Source organism: Ananas comosus, linkage group 23, assembly GCF_001540865.1.
Source record: "Ananas comosus cultivar F153 linkage group 23, ASM154086v1, whole genome shotgun sequence".
Classification (NCBI taxonomy): domain Eukaryota; kingdom Viridiplantae; phylum Streptophyta; class Magnoliopsida; order Poales; family Bromeliaceae; genus Ananas; species Ananas comosus.
Window position 1 is genome coordinate 2,292,700 of NC_033643.1, and position 19,699 is coordinate 2,312,398.

At 37.4% G+C, this 19,699-nt stretch overlaps 3 protein-coding genes across 4 annotated transcripts; 1 reads left to right on the forward strand and 2 right to left on the reverse strand.

The window, feature by feature from the left end:
- LOC109728310 (vacuolar protein sorting-associated protein 36) lies at positions 2,195-7,270 on the forward strand. Its single transcript, XM_020258690.1, has 8 exons — positions 2,195-2,927; positions 3,632-3,832; positions 4,464-4,557; positions 4,663-4,720; positions 5,249-5,318; positions 5,675-5,810; positions 5,898-5,982; positions 6,619-7,270. The coding sequence occupies exons 1-8, from the start codon at positions 2,277-2,279 to the stop codon at positions 6,674-6,676; spliced, it is 1,353 nt and encodes a 450-aa protein (XP_020114279.1). The 5' UTR covers positions 2,195-2,276; the 3' UTR covers positions 6,677-7,270.
- LOC109728199 (ADP-ribosylation factor 1) lies at positions 9,075-12,896 on the reverse strand. Its single transcript, XM_020258559.1, has 7 exons — positions 12,737-12,896; positions 12,122-12,276; positions 11,433-11,503; positions 11,056-11,175; positions 10,553-10,671; positions 10,108-10,189; positions 9,075-9,381 (listed from the first exon to the last, which is right to left on the reverse strand). The coding sequence occupies exons 2-7, from the start codon at positions 12,267-12,269 to the stop codon at positions 9,376-9,378; spliced, it is 546 nt and encodes a 181-aa protein (XP_020114148.1). The 5' UTR covers positions 12,270-12,276; positions 12,737-12,896; the 3' UTR covers positions 9,075-9,375.
- On the reverse strand, positions 15,814-18,216 carry LOC109728267 (GDSL esterase/lipase At1g71250-like). Of its 2 annotated transcripts, XM_020258638.1 has the most exons (5): positions 17,943-18,216; positions 17,425-17,699; positions 17,090-17,351; positions 16,435-16,697; positions 15,814-16,261 (listed from the first exon to the last, which is right to left on the reverse strand). In XM_020258638.1, the coding sequence occupies exons 1-4, from the start codon at positions 18,166-18,168 to the stop codon at positions 16,459-16,461; spliced, it is 1,002 nt and encodes a 333-aa protein (XP_020114227.1). In that variant the 5' UTR covers positions 18,169-18,216; the 3' UTR covers positions 15,814-16,261; positions 16,435-16,458. The 2 variants fall into 2 exon arrangements, with proteins under 2 accessions (XP_020114227.1, XP_020114226.1); XM_020258637.1 differs by lacking the exon at positions 15,814-16,261 and having other exon boundaries at positions 16,271-16,697.

A 19,699-nucleotide genomic window follows, 5' to 3' on the forward strand; every position in this document is an offset into this window, starting at 1 on the left:
CAAATTAAATTTAAAGCTCTAAGGCCCCGTTTGGTTGGGGGGATAAGCGGGGATAACAAAAGTTATCCCCGCTATTCCGCCAAACGGGGTGAAATTTGGCCGGGATATTTTATCCCGGTCAAACCTTGCTATTCCCGGTTATCCCGGAATAGCAAGGGATTTGCTATTCCACCATTTTGGTGGAATAGCACTATTCCAATGCTTAATTTCAAACTTAATTAAAATTATANTTTAAATTTCAAAGTTAAAATTTTAAATTTAAAAATATATATATTTAAAAATTTAAATTTAAATATAATAAGATGATAATATGATTATTTTTTATTTATAAAATTTACTATCTTTTTTATTCCATCTTACCTAACCAAACGCTATTTTTTTTATTCCCAGGAATAACCCAATTTTCATCCAAACACAAAATTGATCTAATCCCCGCTTATACCTTAATTTATACCTATCCCTGGAATAGTCACTTTTTGCTTATTCTCGAACCAAACGATACCTAAGTGTCACATGCCTCATGGTTTAAGAACCAAAAATATGATTTAGCCTAAAATTTATATAATTTATGAGTTATGTAGGAACAATCTAAAGAGTTATTTACTTGCACAAAATTATTAGTGAATTATAGTTTTAAGGGATAATATCTACTATGCCCTTAAAATTTTTTAAAATATCTAATTTACTTCTACTATTTTTTGTTTCAAATATACCTCTTGTGTAGTTCGCCGTTATTCAAAAATACCTTTTCTATTATTGTCCATTAAGTTATCTTTGATTAAATTCGGATTAAATTTCTAATTGAGTTAAAAAAAATTAATATACCTCTTTTGTCCTTAACTTAATAGGAGATAAGAAAAGCTTGTGATAGTAGAAAATTATATTTGAAAGAAAAAAATAAAAAAATATTTTTTTTACCTCTATATTAAGGGCAAATAAGAATGATAGGTGAAGGTAGAAGGGTATATTTGAAAAAAAAAAAAAATAGTAACAATTATTGTTAACAGTTCATTAACATAATATAATTCTATTATGAATATATTTGAAATAATTTGAAATGTTTAAAAAATAATTTTTAATGTAAGCCTTCTAAAAAATATAAATTAAAAAGTCCAAAATTTTTTTAGAAATATATAAATACTTGCCCCTAGTTTTAAATACATACAAATTCAAACAGTATCAAATATATATTAATGTATTATATTAGATATTAGATAAATATGTAATTTATTTTGACTCGATGTTATTTTATCGCAGGACTAAAACTCATTGACTAATTTTTAATTCAAATTAAAATAAATCAATTTAAATAAAAAGATAATTTAATTTAATCTAATGCTTTAAAAAAATTTTAAAATTAATTATATTATTAATTTTGGGGTGCGTTTGGTTCGAGTTATCCTGCGAGGATTACAGGCAATCCTGCAAGGATAATTGTGTTTGGTTAATCCGCTATGTAATCTAGTCGTTAATATAGTATTACAAATCGAGCAGGATTACATCGAAAATATTAATGGAAGGGGGTCGTGTATCTTGCATTTCTGAAACCCGTTAATACTACATATTATGTAAAATGACAATTTTACCCTCCAACAACCCTAATCTAATTAACAGCATTATTTTCATCTCTCTCTCGCCTTCCCCCCTCTCTCTCGCACACCGCTTTCTCTCGCTCTCTCTCTCGACGTCTCTCTCTCTCTCTCGCACGAACACGTATCATCTTCTATTGCGTCGTCCTCCCAGGTAATCATCACAATCAGCTTCCCTCCATTCGTCATTTTCGCAAAAAATAATATTCAAATAACCACAACAAGGGCAATTTTGAAAAAAGCTATACTTTTATGTCAGGATTACTAAATTTTATAGACTGAACAAAACGTATTAATGCTATAAATACTGCAATCTAGTATTACATTACTGCATTAAACCAAGCGCGCTAATGTAGCATCAGTAGTAATCTCACGCCGAAATTCAAGATACCTGAATATGTCGAGATACTTTGTAATATTTGTTTTTGATATGTATAGACTATAGAGCGCGATTAATGTGTAAACAAAGTTAAACTTTTAAGATAAGTAATGTGCAATTCACCTATTTTACCCATTCTGTTGTCTATTATTACGAAACTGCCCCTGCATTTCCCCTTAATTTCCCAACCCGCTTATATTTATACCTCCTCTTCTCTACGCCATTTCTCCCCTCGTCCCCGTCGACGATCCTCTCGCTCTCTCTCCCTCTCTCGCGCTCGCGCGCGTTCACCTCCTCCGCGTCCTCCCATGGCGTCGTCGTCCCCGTGGCTCCCCTCCGCGGCGCTCACCGACGCGGGGCGCCCCGTGTTCCTCCCGGGGGAGGTGGAGCGCCACCTCGTCCCCTCCGTTGACCTAGAGGCGGAGGAGAACCCCTCCCTCCTCCACCCTCCGCTCCGTGCCCGGCTCCTCGCGCTCACCTCCCACCGCCTCATCTGGATCCACGAACCCTCCTCCTCCGCCCGTGCCCTCCCCCTCTACTCCATCGTCCACGCCTTCCCCCCCAAGAAGTCCCTCCGATCCATCTTCGCCGCTTCCTCCCCCCGCATCCGCCTCCAAATATCCCTCTCCGACGCCTCCGCCGCCCCCAGGGGCGGCGCCGCCGCGAGATCGGAGGTGATCACCGTCGTGATGAGGGGGAAGGCTGATCCGGACGTCTTCTACGGGAGGCTCGTCGAGGTGCTCCGATCTAAGGCGTGGGAGGCGGCGCTGGCGAACGAAGACGCGGCGTCGGGGCCGGGGACGGGGACGACGGGGTTAGGGTTTGGGGGGAGCGAGCGGGGCGGAGGAATACGGATGCCAGTGGTGGGGGTCTCGGGGATACTGAGGAAGGAGCAGGAGATGTGGGAGAGTACGGATAAGAGCTTGAACGACGCGTTCCAGGATTTGAATGCCCTCATGGTTTGTTTCTTTGATCTCTTCTTGTTTGTTGTATATTAATTATGAAATAGTACCCGAGCGTGTGTTTTGGTATTGTTTATCATTCCATTCTTGGTTTGATCTAGGATGGTTGGATTGTTATACTATTAATTGAGTATACACAAGAGTATGGAGCAAGAATGGAATGATAATTTGCGTGTTCAGCGTCCTCTTGTTCAGGGATTTCAGGGGTCGGGGGGCTTTATTTTTTTCGATATGTAGTATTTTCGTGCTTCAAAATTTGAGAGATAGACATTAGGAATAGCACATGACCTAGGGAAAATATTATTGGCTATAGCTGGAGCAGGCTTGCAATTTGTTCGTTATTATCAAACTTACTTGAGAGAGCGAACTGGACAAGAAGTGTAAAGAAGAGAGGGAGAAAGGGCATGAGGGAAACGTTAGGGAAAAAAAAGGTGAAGAGAGCAAGCGGGATTGCAGGAAGAAGAGGAAAAAAAAAAAAAAGTGGGAAACTTAAACCCATGGCATATTGCATATATGCTGAATGCCAACATGTTCGTTTAGCTACAATTATGTTAAAAATTATCGCCTTCTGTTGCCACCTATAGTGAGTCATGATAAAGACTTGATCTATTATAGATGTCGATTTTGTTATCCGTACCCTCTATGTACTTGATCTTCATTCTTGTGGAGCTGAAAGAATCTGGAGATATTGTTCTTTGCAGAGCAAAGCTAAGGAGATGGTTCAACTAGCAGAGAAAATGCGCTTGAAGTTGTTATCCAATTCGACTGCTCAGGCAAATTCCAATGATGAAGAGATGGGTTCCAAGCAAGATATGCAAGATTGGCTATTGAGTGTTGGTATTGTTTCACCAGTTACAAAAGAGTCTGCTGGTGCTCTATATCATCAACAATTATCACGCCAGGTTATATGCAATTTTATCATGCACTGATAGTTTAGTTATTTGTTTATTACTTAAATGGTGCATTTGGTGATGCTCTGCCACGGTAACTAATTGATTAAAGAGTTGTTGATGCATTGAGACTTTAACTTTCTTGTATGAGATTTCATTTTTAGGAATGGTGGCACCTTGTGTTTTAAAGATATATACCAGTTAGTAAAATCACACTTTTAGTAGCTTTTTGTGAAGCATGAGTTGCTAGATCAACTTCTCTCTAGACAGGTCACAGGCCCCTTTTTAAGCATGTTTAAATGATGAATTTAGCACTGGTGTTTACTGTAGGTCTCTAACGTCTTGTTTAGTGATAATTTATTAATGGCTGTTTTTGTTCCATTAGAAATCTGTGCTTTCACTCTCACAGGTGTCGGAATAATATCTCTTTTGTCAAAATTTGAAGAAAGAATTTTGACCTTTGATCTGTTATTTCAATTGTGGAAATTTCAGAGAAATAAATGTTGTGATTTCTGAACATGTTACTTGCTTTCCCTCTCTGATTTTTATCTTGTGCTTTTGTTCCTAGTATGTAATAACTAGTGAAAAAACAAGATTGTTGCAGGTTGTTGTTTGTTTATGGAATTTTTTGTATGGTTTTCAGCTAGCGGACTTTGTCAAACTACCACTTGAGAGAGCTGGTGGGATGATGTCACTGGTAGAGGTGTATTGTCTCTTCAACCGTGCCAGAGGGACAGGTATATGCTTTTTTTATTTTTTACTTCTTTCTTTGGTTCTTACTTTCGTGTGCATTCACATTTTTATTGTCTTCTAAGTTTAGTCCTTTTGCTCGTCTCCCTTAGAGTTGATCTCACCCGAGGACCTTTTGCAAGCTTGTGCTATTTGGGAGAAATTTGATGTGTATGCACTACAGAACCTTTAATTCCTTATGATATCCTAAATTCAAATACTGCTTTGAGTAAATGACTATTTGGCCTAGCTTATGGGGCAGCTTCCTACTTTGAGAGGCATTAGTCAGGCATTTGGCAGACAAAATGAACCTGACAAAATGAACCTGGAGCATTGCTGTGGTTGGAAGCTGAAATAAGCTTCTAGACCTGAAAATCAAAAACCCCAATATGAAGGTTTATTTTATTTTATTTATTTATTTATTTATTTTTGCTGCAGTGAGAAGTTGTTGAGGGGGAATTTTTTTTTTTTTATAAATGTTGTGCTTTCTTGAACAACTCTAATAAACCAGCACTTTTCAGAAGCTCCAACCTTGCCAACCTGGCACTAATGTCTGCGAATTAAGCAAAATGTTGTCAAGCATCAAAATGTAATGTCCAGCTTGTTGTGACCCAATATTTTTTATGCTTGAATTGTGAATAGTATACATTTCTTCTATTCATGTTGTAAGTACACCTTACATATGCTGATGATTTGCAGCCCAGTTATGCTAAGAAAATTTGATAGTGGAGTTAAGGTGATTCAGAATAAGTCCCACAGTGATGATGAGGTATCGTGGCTTTTTTTCTCTCACATAAAATTATTCTGGTTAAGGAATACTCTGCTATTGAAATACTTCTAATGAGCACTTTCAAAATGTTTCGTTCTGATGGAAAATTTGTTGCCATCAAAGAATTGACTTTAGGTAAAAACCTCATTTTCTGTTGTCTCTTATTTCTGACAATATAACATTCTTAAGTAAATATGAAAAATTAGGTAGCAGGTTATCTTAATCTGACGGACAAAGTATCAAGATACCTTTTTCCTTGTTTCCAATAAAATGTGTATAAGAATTTGCGTAACTAACTAGATTGCTTCCTTACTTTTGGTTTACATTTTATAATAATAAAATTTCATCTGACATAGGTCTTTGCGAGGTTAAAATCCCTGGCACAGAAGCCAGATGCCCTGCGAAAAGGGATTAGTCCCAGCGATGCTGCATTTACTTTAGGAATTGCACCGGCTTTGGCTAAGGAACACCTTTTAACTGCCGAAAGCAAAGGTGCATGAAATTCAGACAATTCCTGTAATGTAAATATCTAGCAAGTTATGGATGGCAGAATCTCATTTTTATGTTGCATTTTCACAGGTCTACTCTGCAGAGATGTTAGCCCTGATGGCTTTCGCTTTTACATTAATTTGTTCAATGAAATTGATTCAGACAACATTTACATGTAAGTATGCTACCTGTGTAAATTTAGGAAGCATCTTATTTTGGCATGTTGGTTTGCTTGAGGTAGATTTTTCTTTTAAGAGTAATAGTTTCCTACGCATATTATCGACTACCGTATGTAATTATTGGGTCTTCCTTTCTTTCGTCTTCCATGCCTATCCCTATGAAACTTCTGGTCTTCTTCGCAACGTTCTAAAGCATGAAAATGTTTGCTTCCAAGGTGATATATAGGGCCTACGTGGTAGCTGGGTGCAAGATTATATGCGGATTGTTACGAGAAAAAAAATTTATCTCGTAACAAGTAATTTTTTTTTTTTGAAACTCAATTTATTTATTTAGTACTGTTTGGCAGATTACAAGTACCGACCGGCATTAATGCATGAACTGTTAGTTCAGATGGACAATTGAGTATTCGCCTGAAAATAGAGGCATTTATTTGCAATGTCGAGCCATATGACTTAGTGCCCTACAAGTGAAATTTACCTTGCCAGTTTGCCTTAAGATGCTTGTTTTTATTTATCTCAAACTGTACTGTGGCCTGTAGCTAGCGATGTGTAATATCTCGTTGACCTCTATTAGAACTGCTTTTATCTGTTATAATGGTGTGTGTTTTAATGTGAGAGTTTTACTTTTTCAGGCTTAAATCTCATGGGCTCTTTCATACCTGGGCCTCTGCCACGGCTGTGTCTGGGTAAGGTGGGCATGATCTGTGTTGCATTTTTTAGCTGACACAGCAACTACAGATTTTCAGAGCGGCAACTTCAAACATCTGTTGATGGAGATTTTTGTTTTGGCTGCTTCAGTGCTTTACCTCAATGAGATCGAGGTACGCTTGCACAGAGAGTAAGTTTGTTATTGTATAGTACAGGAATATCTATTATGAATTAGTTTTTTTGTCATTGTTTGTATGAGTTTGTGTCAAAAGTGTCTGTCTGCATCTCCGATATGTGTGTTCGATTAGTAGTAGTCCAACAATGTAGACTTACGATGGTGTATGGCACTGGGGTTCTCTCTTTTTTTTTTTCCTTTTTTTTTTTCCTTCTCTTCTCAACTAAAAAGATTAGAGAGGAAAAAAGAAAAAGGTGCTAGATTATATAATCAGCCCTGCAACGCGACAGCCAAAAAATCTTTTCAACGCGAGGAAAGTCTTCTTTGTAATAGTGATGTAATCATATTGTGCCATGTAGAGTCTAATTAAAGGTAATACAGTATTTAGAGATTGAAATGATACTTTAAGAAAAGTTCTTAGTTGCACTTCTATGAAATACAAAGACATAAGATTGGATGTTTAAGTTGTGTGTGTTAGGGAGACATTTTCTGGTTTCTAAAGAGTCATTTATTGTCTGGCCTAAGATTTTAAAATATATTTGAAGTTCCTTGACAGTCATATTCGTAACCTGATATATGTACTCTCCTTTTCTTTTTTTTAGAGAAGTTTCGTTTATTTTATTTAGAGATAAAGGGAAAACTTCAAAAACCCCTTCTGTGGTTTCACACTTTTTCATTTTAGTACTCTGTGGTTTAAAGTGTATCAAGTTAGTATTCTGTGGTTTCTCACTTTATCACTTTAGTAGCATGTGGTTTAAAGTGTATCAAGTTAGTATCCTGTGGATTTGCACGTTATCACTTTAGTACCCTGTGGTTTCGCACTTTATCACTTTAGTACCCTGTGATTTAAAAAACCACAGGGTATTAACTTGATACAAAATTAAAACCACAGGATACTAAAGTGATAAAGTGAGAAACCACAGGATACTAACTTGATACATTTCAAACCACAGGGTACTAAAGTGATAAAGTGAGAAACCACAGGGTACTAACTTGATACACTTTAAACCACAGGGTACTAAAGTGATAAAGTGAGAAACCACAGGGTACTAACTTGATACATTTTAAACCACAGGGTACTAAAGTGAAAAAAATTGAAACCACAATGGATTTTTTGAAGTTTTCCCAGAAATAAACTTAGCTAGAAATGTAAATTAACTAAGATTCGAATTTATTTTATTTAGAAATTAGAAATGTGAATTAATTAGGATTCGAATTTGGGTCTCGGGTATCAATCACCAAGTCTTTTTGCCATTTGCGCTAGGGACGGTCGGTCTGATATATATGCACTCTGAACTAAGATTATGTTGGAGTTCTAAAATGTTCATATATATATATATATATATATAGAGAGAGAGAGAGAGAGAGAGAGAGAGGTCTTGTATGCTATTAGGAGCACGGAGGCTGTTTTCGATGATGGAGTTTTTAAATCGACGATCAGTTCTATTAGGCTTGATTTAATATATTTGAAGTATTTAAAAAATAAATTTTGTGATTTTTCGATATTATTTACCTAGCAATCGAAAGTATTTAAAATTAATAATTTTTAATGGTTGATGTATATTGTTTGCAAGTTTAATAGTGTAGAAATATTCAAATTAGATAAAATTTTAATAAAATTTTTTTTTACACTATTTATTGCAATATCAATATCTCTGAATGAAAGTTTATGTTATATTACTATTTTTTTAAAATTTTTATTTTCAACCGTTGATTTTGAACTCTTTCAATCACTAGATAAATATTATCAAAAATTTGCAAAATTTACTTTCTAGATACTTCATATATACTAGATTAAGTTTAACGAATTCGATTGTAGATTCGAAAATTTTATTATCGAAAACGATTTAAGAGCACGAAAGTTTCTGTGCTCTTAGTAGCACACAAAACCAAAACCTACTATCTATCTATCTATCATTATATATATCACATTTAAGTTCCAGATAATATAAATTTTTTTTATGATTTTATAATCTTTTTATACATATTACCCTTTAATCCCTGATACCGTTAAATCAGTTATTTTATTTTACTTTAGACAAATTAAAATGATTATTTTGCAATAAAGTCAAATTTGCTTGTGGTCCCGAATTAATCACGCAATGCTTGTGAAACTTAACAAACTCGGGATTCAACAACTCAAAAGGATTACCGACCGGACACTATCGTGGCAGTACAGTGATTACCCATACACAAACTCCAAAATTAGTTCCAAAATTACAATTAACATCCAACAACCACCACAGCATTTTCAGCCACACTGTAGGAAAAGAATAAAAACACCAGTAGCAAGCACTAATATGGACAGCAACACAAGTCAAATTACTAACAAAAGACAACGGTTCCAACGAGAACATAAGAGAGGACAATCTTAACAAAAAAAAAAAAGGTCAAGCAAAAGAAAACAAAAGCGATCCATCAGCAACAATTTTACAGCTCAAAGATTGAGCTTTCCACAAGCAACCCACAAATATCTGTAACAAGTTTATATAGATATATTACATATTTGACCCAACAAAGTGATATGTTCCAAGCTCTGCTAAGACTTTCCAAGCCCTCCAAAGAGTTAACCCTGAAGTAGGAGAGGACATCACTACAATCAAATTCCACACCACAAAAAAGGAAAAATAGAAAAGCAAAAGTGAAAAAAGATGCGAAAAACAGAAAAGTGGTACAGCAATGCAAAAGATAAGAGGGAGTTAAAAGCAAGCAAGCAAGTAGAATCAAAGGAAATCCCTGTACTATCATCAGTGTATAACTATTTAGTCCGTGAATTTTACACCCAAAACACTATAGTCCCTTAACTTTATAGTACATTGCAATCCCACCAGATGGAATCACATTGATCCCGAAATGTCTTTTCGTTTGTATCTTCCTCGATGTCCCGGCTAATCACGGAACATCAGAAGCGGATGAATAATCATCTGCTTTTGGAAGAAATCGAAGACTTTCTTGGGTCAAGATCAATTCATTCTATTTTCTCTGACAGATGATTACAACTACATCTGGGTTGATTGTCAAAAAGATCTAAAACTTTTCAGTTTCCCCTTCTCATGCAAAATGACTTCTTACTTCCACAAATTAACAAGGTTAAAAAAGTATTTGTACTACAGCATTTGTTTTCACATCGGGGGATGAAATCACAATAGATGAAAAGGGTCAGGGACGAAAGTGTTCAGATGAAAAGTTTAGATACCAAGTTGTAATAACGGGATATTACAGGAACCATCCAAATATTTCACTCATTTCTTTTATCAGGGTGGAGAAATAAGGGAATAACGAGAGACATAAAACATACCTTGGAGGCAATGTTGTTGGAGAGCCAGTCCAGACCCTCATACAACCCCTCACCAGATGTAGCACAGGTGCTCTGTATGTACCTGCAACACCAAGTTACAAATTTCACCAATCAGACACACCTAATACAGGATGGTGTTACAGATGATATTAAAAATTAAACTAGACACTTTTTTATAATCTGCATGAACATCCAGCAGAGAGTTACTACTTTGCTGCCAATAAAATCACAAAAGCTTGCATAATTCAGCCACACATACTGGGCAGAATTGTGCATGCAGCATTCAAGGCAAACTAAACTAATGTTGAAAATTTTCATAACCTCAAATTATTCAACCATGCATTGACAGACTTCTACACAAAAATATTTGACATATTAGCATCACAGAAGTATTTAAAAACTCCATTCGCAGACAATTTTATAACGTAAGAAGCTAGCGCCGTACCAGTGTCTCTGGCGCAGGGAGTGCAGGCCGAGCTTATCAGTAATTTCAGCAGCGTTCATGGCATTGGGAAGATCTTGTTTGTTTGCAAACACAAGCAGCACAGCGTCACGTAACTCATCCTGCCAACAGTTGAAACAAATCGGTAATGAAAATTACAGCTTTTGGTTTCAAGCGAATTTCATATAAAATTACATCTGTACAAAATTTCAATTTCTTTAATGACCAATAGGGATGTTGTGTTCAAGAAGTTGAGTGGCAAACCCACAGTAAGTAGAAAACATATTGTTTACCACAAAATGATCTGGTTGGACAAGTAGTTTGTACTGCACGTAGATATATAACAATTCCAAGTGCATACAAATCCTTGCCACAAAACCACCCTCACCAAATTGAATTGAATGTATGATACATGGACTTTTTAGTATCCTATGGCACCCTAAGAGATAGGAAAAAGCAATATTGCGAAAATGCATACAGTTTAACCACAACGAAAATAACTTTACCTCATTCAGCATCCTATGGAGCTCATCTCTGGCCTCCACAATACGATCTCTATCATTGCTGTCCACCACAAAAATAAGGCCCTGGGTGTTCTGGAAGTAATGCCTCCAGAGGGGTCTAATCTGTTTTGACAAAATGGATTGCAGGACTAAGATTTAGTAAGCGATTAATTCTTTGTTCACGTGCTTATCTAGAAAATCAACTGCTACACCACAATAAATGGGTTACAAGAAGCACAAAATTCCCCTTATTATGCAAACACTAAGCATATTTACATGAACTACAACAGTTTCAAATAGTTCAGGGCATCAAACTACTCCTACAACTAAACTAGAGTCAGGACTTTAACATTTATAGATGGATAGTAAGAACCACTTGCCTTGTCCTGGCCACCAACATCCCAAACAGTGAAGCTAATGTTCTTGTACTCCACAGTTTCAACATTGAATCCTGCACTTAAGTCCGTTAAATCATTTTAAATCATCGTTACAGGATATACAGCTAACAATACATTTGCAGGTTCAAACTTAGAAGGTAAGACTGTATATATCAGGACTGCACCGCTAACAGGCCTAGTTCCAGATCCTCTTTCATCAAAGCACAAAATGAAAACTAGTAAGATATCAAAAGCATATGATGTACGCCCTAATCTGCATATTAAAAATTTCAATTCTGATTGAACAATTTCATTGAAGAATCAACTAAAACTTCGATAATAGGAAGAATGGGTTCTCTGGAACAATCATTAATAAAGCTGATTTCAAGGGAAAATAATTCAGTATGTTGGTTGATTCTGATTTTTCGTGAAAAGACCATTCCAAGAAATGTGCTATTTCCAGAAAAGGATTTATCTCTGGGTTCATTGCTTAATCAGTATAACTAGATTCAGGAAATGATCATATCAAAAAGGATGACAACAGGATTATGAAATAAAAGTCCAAAAGAAAAACTAAATGCAAACTAGCAAATAGGAAAGGAAATAGGAGGAAACATACATAATACAGAAATTATGATTCAAAACGAGAAAAAAGATTAGGGGCACACAAAAAGAAAGAAAAGATGCATCACCTATGGTGGGGATAGTGGTGACGATCTCGCCAAGCTTCAGCTTGTAGAGAATCGTAGTTTTACCAGCCGCGTCGAGCCCAACCATCAATATTCTCATCTCCTTCTTTGCGAAAAGGCGGCTGAACAGCTTCGTAAAAGTGAGCCCCATTGCTCCTCTGCTTCCCATACAAGAATCCACACAATTAGCCAAAATTTCATAGAGATTCATACAGATCCAGCATCAAATAAAGAGATCTACCAATCCATAAGCAAATATTCCCAAGATCAACAACAATATCACGCCATCTAAAACATTTCGCGCGCTAGCATCTTCTAATACCAAAACAATTCGCGAAATCTAAGAGATCGAGAGCAAACACACCAAGATCCAACAAATCAACGACAGAAAACCACAGAAATCGATCGAATCGCCGTAGAAACTGAACGATAGGAGGCGAAATATCATACGAATCGATCAAGCCCCAACCAAATCGAGGAGAACAAGAGATCGATCTATGAGATCGCCCCAAACCGAACAGAATCGAAAATTAGAGAGAAACGAACAACAAGATCGACCTCAAATCCGTCGAAAGATCACGGAAACGAAAGCGAATCGAAGATCGTACAAAAAATTACCAGTAGGTCCTCCTCTCAACGGCTCCTTGTCCTCCTCCTCTTCTTTTTCTCGATCGCTTTCCCTCTCTCTCTCTCTCTCTCTCTCTCTTGCGGAAAAGAAAGAGGCGAGAGAGAACGGGAACGTATTGAAGGGAGCGTGGGGTTTGGAGGAGACCCTTGCGGATGGGCGTTATATAGCAAGTGGTCGAGAGGAGGAGGAGAGCTCGACAACGGAAGCACCGTCGCGCACGTGCGAGGAAAATGGCACGTGACCAGTTGTGTAGTGGAGTATCACGCACGAATCTTGGAATAGGAATCAGTGGGCTCAGAGCACTAGATAACCGTCGGATCGATCGGTCGGCACGCTGGTTCGCCAGTTCGGCGCCAAGACAAAAAACCGGACCGGTCGCGCGTGTCGGTTGCGTGAGGGCGAGTCAAAAGTGGCCGAATCCGATCCGGTTCAACAAGTTGGACCGGGCAAAACGCTAGGAATATTTTCGTTCTACCTAATAAATGAGAAATGCGATCCGGTTCAACAAGTCAAAAAGTATACAGCCAAAAATAAGGTGTAAATCTTGCATTCCTCCCACCAAATATTTAAACAATTCTTGTTTAATTTTTTTTGCAGTAAAAAATAAAAAATTTAATTCAATTTTTAGTATTAATAAAAAAGAAGTGCTAGAATTAATATAAAATTTATGACTCTTGGATGGAAGGAGCGTCACGACCTCTGCGCTTTTATTAGATTAACAGTTAGCAAGTAAACTAGATAAACAGTCATTTTGGCATCAGGGCATTCTAATTAACTATTGGCATCACTAAAAATAATTTAGACCATTTAAATATTTTAAAAACTATAATATATAACTTTTACATATTATTTATTTAGTATTTAAGTTGACCTACTATTGATAATTTTTAAATAAGTTTGAGACCATATAAATAATATCATAAGATTACAAAATTCAATTCATATGAAGTGCAAAGAAGCTCAAACATTTACCATTTAAAATTTAAAATTTAAAATTTTTTGCAGTGTTTTTCATTTAAGTCCTCATAATTGGGTTGTGGCAGAATATCCACTTCATATAGTAGTAGTGCTCAATTTGGGGCAAATGACTTGGTAGGAAGAGATTCCATCGAATCAGAATTAGTGCAGATCATGTCCGAAGCGGCCACCAAGCAATAAGATGCCTACTAGTTTATGTTTGATTTGTGAAAATTTAAGATGAGTTAGCAATTTAAAACTGGGATTAAAAAGATGCTTTCCAATTAAGGAAATGCTTGTTATTTTGACTTCCTAAGATGTTAACCAATTAAAAATGCCATAAATAAGTAATAAATAACTAAAAAGAAAGTAAATGAATAAACTACGAGAGAAAAAGATGGAGCTTATTTTTAATGCACCAGAAAAGAGATTTGCTTAGCACCCAAGTAGGTACTCGATTTATTAGTTGTGTATTTTTCAGGTAATGTTGCAATACAGGTTCAAAGCCTACTAGTTAAGGAAGCGATAAAACAAAATGCAGCATGAATAGGCGAATAGGAATTGAAAAATGAACACAATGAGATTTTTGTCTTTTTGACTTGAAAATGTCACATCAGTCGGCAATTTAAGCATGGCAAAAGAGTAAAGAAATATATAAAATATTTGGAGAAGATGAAGCATAGAAGTATGAAACAAATCAATTTGAAATTTAGGAAGAATAGTTGAAGAGAGATGCTTAGAAACCAAGCATGCATTACTTAAATCTTCTGATATAACATTGTATAGGTTGTGACACGCATGCAACTACGCATTATCAATGTATAGTTGGTTGACCATGCCAGCTATGTTTTCAAGGAAGTATAACTTTGGAGATGAGATGCTTGTGGAACAACTGAATTACATTCAGATAAATAAATTTGCATAGCAATCACTATGTAAATCCACTAATTCAATTTAAGCAACGAAATAATCTTCAATCACAGAGCAAATTGCGGCAATACAAGTTTGATAATCAACTAACACATGTTGACTAACCTTCTGATTTCTGAGTGGCTTAATGATTTTAACTTAATTTTCGAGAGTTAATCCTGAAAATGTTTTAACTAGAAACACAAATTTACAACATTAAAACAAAAAACATATCCCTAATATGATATTTGACCATATCAAACAATGCACTTTGTTATATTAGATACAGTTACAATGTATGTTTGCAGGCGTATCTGCGTATGTCAAGAAACAAGGACCTAGTCACCTAGGGCCTCAATCAATGGCCTTTATACGATGATAACACCAAAGAAAGTATTTCCAGTGACCTAAAGTGGCACAAACTTGCAAAGAGAATTGGATGTTTCGAGTCTTTCAACAAATTGCACGTTTTCAATTTTCTAAAGAGGTAAAATTTGCTTAGTTCTGAAGGATGGGTTCCTCAAAGCAAAGGATCATTTGACTTCAGAAAGTGATATATGAATTGATCAATTGCAGAAAGACAAGGGGGTGAGAGTGATAAGAAATAAAATGTCACATATTTTGACGGGTAATTGCTAAATTGTTTCATACTTAAGGATGAGCAACTTTATAAGGGAATTGTCATTTGCGTGCATTTGCATTTTCAGAATAAGAGAAGCATAATGTATATCAGCATATAAATGACGTAACAAATGCATGAGGGGAGGAGATGAGGATGCCAAACTCAGCAACATTGTAATGGAAAAGTTAAAAGGGACGGCAGTGCAGTTGGGAAGCATGAAGAATCATGGGTTGGTTTTGTTGAGTAAGCTGTAAATGCTAAGCTTACCAGGTAATAAAAGACAAAAGGGCATGTAATTACTTTTTTAAAAAAAACATCATGGGAAATCTTTATATTGAAAAACATCATGCACTTTTTCCATAACTAGTGCGTTATAAGTTACTGAGCGACAAGTACAAATTTTAAGCAAAATATAGAAGAAGAAAATTTGTTTAAGACCGATGAAACCAAATAAAAAAGTTTCCTCATTTTAACTAGAAACACATAGATCAAACAGGTATTTCGCCACTTGCATGTGAAAGTTACTGCTGTTATTGTGGCTTTTATCTTGCAGTTGAGGCTTTCTATTTGCGCCAAATTCATGAAGATCTTAATTTGTGTCAATATTTAGCAGTGGACTATGATGCAGCCACCATCTAGGCTCATACAATTAAATAGTCTCCCAAAATATAATATATACATATATAGCAGTATATCAATCGAGATCCGGAAAAGCTATAAGCTACTTTTCACTGTATTTTGATTCCTAAGTAAAAATAACAGGATTTCGACGACTAGGGCATAATATTCGCTGCTAGCAGTTCTAGTTCTATCTAATTACTAAAATTCTGCAAGAAAAGCCCTTCATATCTGGAAGTACCCAGAGATATAGCTGTTCTTTGCTAATCCATAATTTTAAGAACTTGGTTTAGTATATCCTCAAATGTTCCAAACATAACCAAGTAACTGCAGCCTCTTCAGAATTCACCCAGATCTTCATAAGATTAACCTTCCAGTTGCTGATTCTTACCATCGATTCCCCCGACCACTAAATACATATAAGGATTCAATGCAATATCTCCATTTGTAGGAAGTTTCGTATTCATAACAGAACTATTAGTATGTAATATGTACTCAAAGAGCTCAATGTTACAGAGGTAATGCATATAAAACCAACAGTATATCTACATGCAGAGCTTTAGTAACAAAAAAAGCGGTTACCTTCCGGGCATTAGGGGTAGTAGACTACCGTTCGGCACCTGCCAACTGCTGAAGGCTGATTGGCTGGCAGATGCTGATTCCAGGCCCAGGCGATGGCGACCACAACCAGTTGGCGAGGATGGCATTAACAGCATCAGAGGTGCTGTAAAAATCCCACCAAACGTGTTTCTCGGGCTCCGTACATGCCATCTCGCCAGCCAGGCACCCTATCATTCCTCCGAACCGGCCAAACCCGCAGCACGCATCCCTTACATTCTCAAATCCTAGAAAAGCTCACCATTGTAAATCTTAAAGCACGTGAAATGAATGCACACAGTTAATGGAGTATAGAAAGAAAAGCAAGTGGATTTCTTTTCCTGAAGCAACTCTGATTTGCCAGTTATGTCGGCATTCATAGCTATGCAACTGCAAATTGCTTTCACTGCACCCTCAGGATCATCTGGCCAAATAAAAGTTTCTACTAGCTCTTAAATGTTAAGATACTTGTCCTTTGACATCGCTTCCTACTACAACATTGATTTAACTAAGCGTGATTCTATTCTTATCTATTTTTGGAAGAAGGTTTTATAGCACTATAAACTTAATCAGCGATTCAACGAAACTAGAGAGAAATACAATACAAACTTAAATCGAGAAAAGGAGAGCTTCCACTTACCATAGACACTAGGGTTTGAGATAATCTCCGTCACCGCTTTGTAGACATCGCAAAAGACGATCTCAGCTTCGGGTAGCTGCGATCGCAAGCTCGTCAGCCTCGCCGCCAGCTTCGCGTTGTACCCTTGGATCAGTTCGTTCAGCTCGTCGACGCAATCACGGCCGTCCGATCCCCGCGCCCCCTCCCACACGACTCTCGGCGCGCACCCCAGAGGCCCCACCCCCACCACCGCCACCCTCCTCACGTCGGCGTCGTAGAGATCCTGAACACGAAAACCCTAGATCGGATCAGAACCGCTCATTTGAGGAAGCATCGGTAAAAGAGGGGGAGAGTACTTGGACGGCGCGGATCATCTGGGAGGCGAGGAGGCGGGCGAAGCCGCGGCGGCCGTACATGAGCTGGACCAGCTGGAGCGTCTCGAACACCTGGCGCACCTGCTGGCTCAGCGTCTGGAACATGAAGACGAAGCCTCCGCCTCCTCCTCCGCCGCCGCCGACGGCGGAGAGGATGGTCGCCGGAGTGGAGCCGAAGTTGACGCCGCGCGCGGCGGCGGCGGCGGAGCCGTTGAGGGAGTAGAAGGGACGCGGCGGAGGGAGCCCCATCCGCGCCGCTGTGGTAGGCAGGAGAAGGGATTAGGGTTGGGAGGCGCACATTGAATGGACCGGGTGTTCCACGTCGCCGTGCACCGGGAAGCTTAAAATGCAACTCGTTTAGCAGCGAAAGCACTGTTTCAGTGTTTCCGCGGCGCGGTCTACAGACCAGGTTCAGGGAGAATCGCATCTCCATGGGAAGGGTTCGATTGCGATCAAGAACAGTTATGAGCGAGAGAGAGAGGGAGAGAGAGAGTATATACCGATGAGATCGGGGAGGAGGCGGTGGCGAGAACGGTCGCAGAACGGGTAGAAGAAGGTGTTGTCGCCGCAGTTCACGGAGGAGTCGCCGAGCACGAAGAGAGCGGTGGCCGGAGACGGCGATTCCGGCGCCGCCGCCGCCGGCTTTGGCGAGGGGGTCCAGGAGAAGCTTCTAGAAGAAACCAGTGCGAAGAAGAGTAGAGCGAGCAGGAGAAGGTTTCGCGCCATCGTCTTCCTCTTTTCCTGGGAGATCGATCAGGTTCGTTTTCGCGCCACTAAATTTCCGTCCGAATTTTGAAACAGTTTCCCTCCACCCGATCCGATATCAGCCACGTGGATGCCGCCACGTTGATCGGACGGTCCCGATAGTTTTCCCTCGCTTCGCGGCGAAAGCTAGCTTTATGATTCGCGACGAACTACCTAATCCTGACCGTCCATTGGCCCACCACCCAAACCCAACCAGGCCCATAAATTGGCAAGCAAATAATTGGTTGGACTGAACTGGGCCTCACAACTTTGCCCTTCGTTTACGTTAAACGAGCGGAAAACAAAAACCCAATTTTTTTTTTATTATTTGTAAAAGTATTTTACGCAGAACCACTTTTTACACAAAATCAAACAAACGGAAAATCGTTTTCGGAGTAAAAGCAGTTTTTGGTTCACTTTTTATGCCAATCCAAACACTTCCTTATCCATCTGATACTGATTGAGTTATACTACGACATATTTATTGATGGTTCTTGATTGGAACTGTCACTTTAAATCAAACTAAGGTGTCAAAATAGTATAAAAAAAAAAAGGAGGAGTTTATAGAATTATTCCATAGGACAGTTTCTGTGTACTGCTGCATTTATTTGTTTTTTTTTTTTTTTTTGTAATAAAAAAGGAGTGGGTGGAGTTGATGTACTTTATAAATTAGTGGTCGCATGCATTAGGTTCCATAAGATCATTTATGTATTTGAGTAAGAAATTACATAAAAAGGACAAAATAATATATGAGATAAGGTCTAAGAATAGAAGAAGATCAAACTTACCCGATTTGTTATTCCGGCTCAAGATTCGAGAAATATGATTTAAATAAAAATATTTTTTAAAAAAACATAATAACATTTATTATTGTTAAAAACTCTTCTCACCTTTTCCTCGGAGTAAAAAAAAATCACGAGTTTATCTCTTCTACTTCTAATTTTCTGAATGGATAAATTTCATGTTTGATTCTCAAACTATGAGGCCGATGACATTTTGATTCTCGAATTCTAACTTATTGTTATTTCTAGCTCGATATTTTAGAACTGTTGTAATTAAATTTCATAACCCAATTTAGTTGGCTAAGCATTCATATATTGTTAATATAAAAGTGACATAGCAATATTGTGATTAATAATGTGCTAATAATTAAAAGGTTACATTTTTTTATATCAAAGATGTGATAATATTTAGTGAACTAAATTAGATTGTTAAACTTAATTGCACTAATTTTTAAAATTGGAATTAGAAAATATAATAAATTAAAGTTTGATAATCCAAGTATCAACCACCTCATAGTTTGATGACCAATGTGCAATTTACTCCAGAAAAATTGTTTCACAAATTAGGCCAATTAAGTACCTACTCCACTCAAATTCCTATTGAATTTGATTGGAAAAAAAAGTATGTATTTGTAGGGCTTAGATCATATTTGCTTTTCCTTTTTTTCTTTTTTTTTTTTTGTGTTGTTGGTGGAGATGGTGGGCATACTCCATTGGCAGTATACATGATG

Bases quoted from the DNA above. Each gene is read 5' to 3' on its own strand.
- LOC109728310 (XM_020258690.1), top strand. From the start codon at position 2,277: ATGGCGTCGTCGTCCCCGTGGCTCCCCTCCGCGGCGCTCACCGACGCG. The intron at 3,833-4,463 runs GTTATATGCAAT...TATGGTTTTCAG, and splicing joins ATCAACAATTATCACGCCAG to CTAGCGGACTTTGTCAAACT. The intron at 5,811-5,897 runs GTGCATGAAATT...GCATTTTCACAG, and splicing joins TTTAACTGCCGAAAGCAAAG to GTCTACTCTGCAGAGATGTT.
- LOC109728199 (XM_020258559.1), bottom strand. From the start codon at position 12,269: ATGGGGCTCACTTTTACGAAGCTGTTCAGCCGCCTTTTCGCAAAGAAG. The intron at 11,504-12,121 runs GTGATGCATCTT...ACTTAAGTGCAG, and splicing joins CACCACTATCCCCACCATAG to GATTCAATGTTGAAACTGTG. The intron at 10,190-10,552 runs GTACGGCGCTAG...TTGGTGTTGCAG, and splicing joins TCCCTGCGCCAGAGACACTG to GTACATACAGAGCACCTGTG.
- LOC109728267 (XM_020258638.1), bottom strand. From the start codon at position 18,168: ATGGCGCGAAACCTTCTCCTGCTCGCTCTACTCTTCTTCGCACTGGTT. The intron at 17,700-17,942 runs GTATATACTCTC...TGCCTACCACAG, and splicing joins CCTCCTCCCCGATCTCATCG to CGGCGCGGATGGGGCTCCCT. The intron at 17,352-17,424 runs GTACTCTCCCCC...TTTCGTGTTCAG, and splicing joins AGATGATCCGCGCCGTCCAA to GATCTCTACGACGCCGACGT.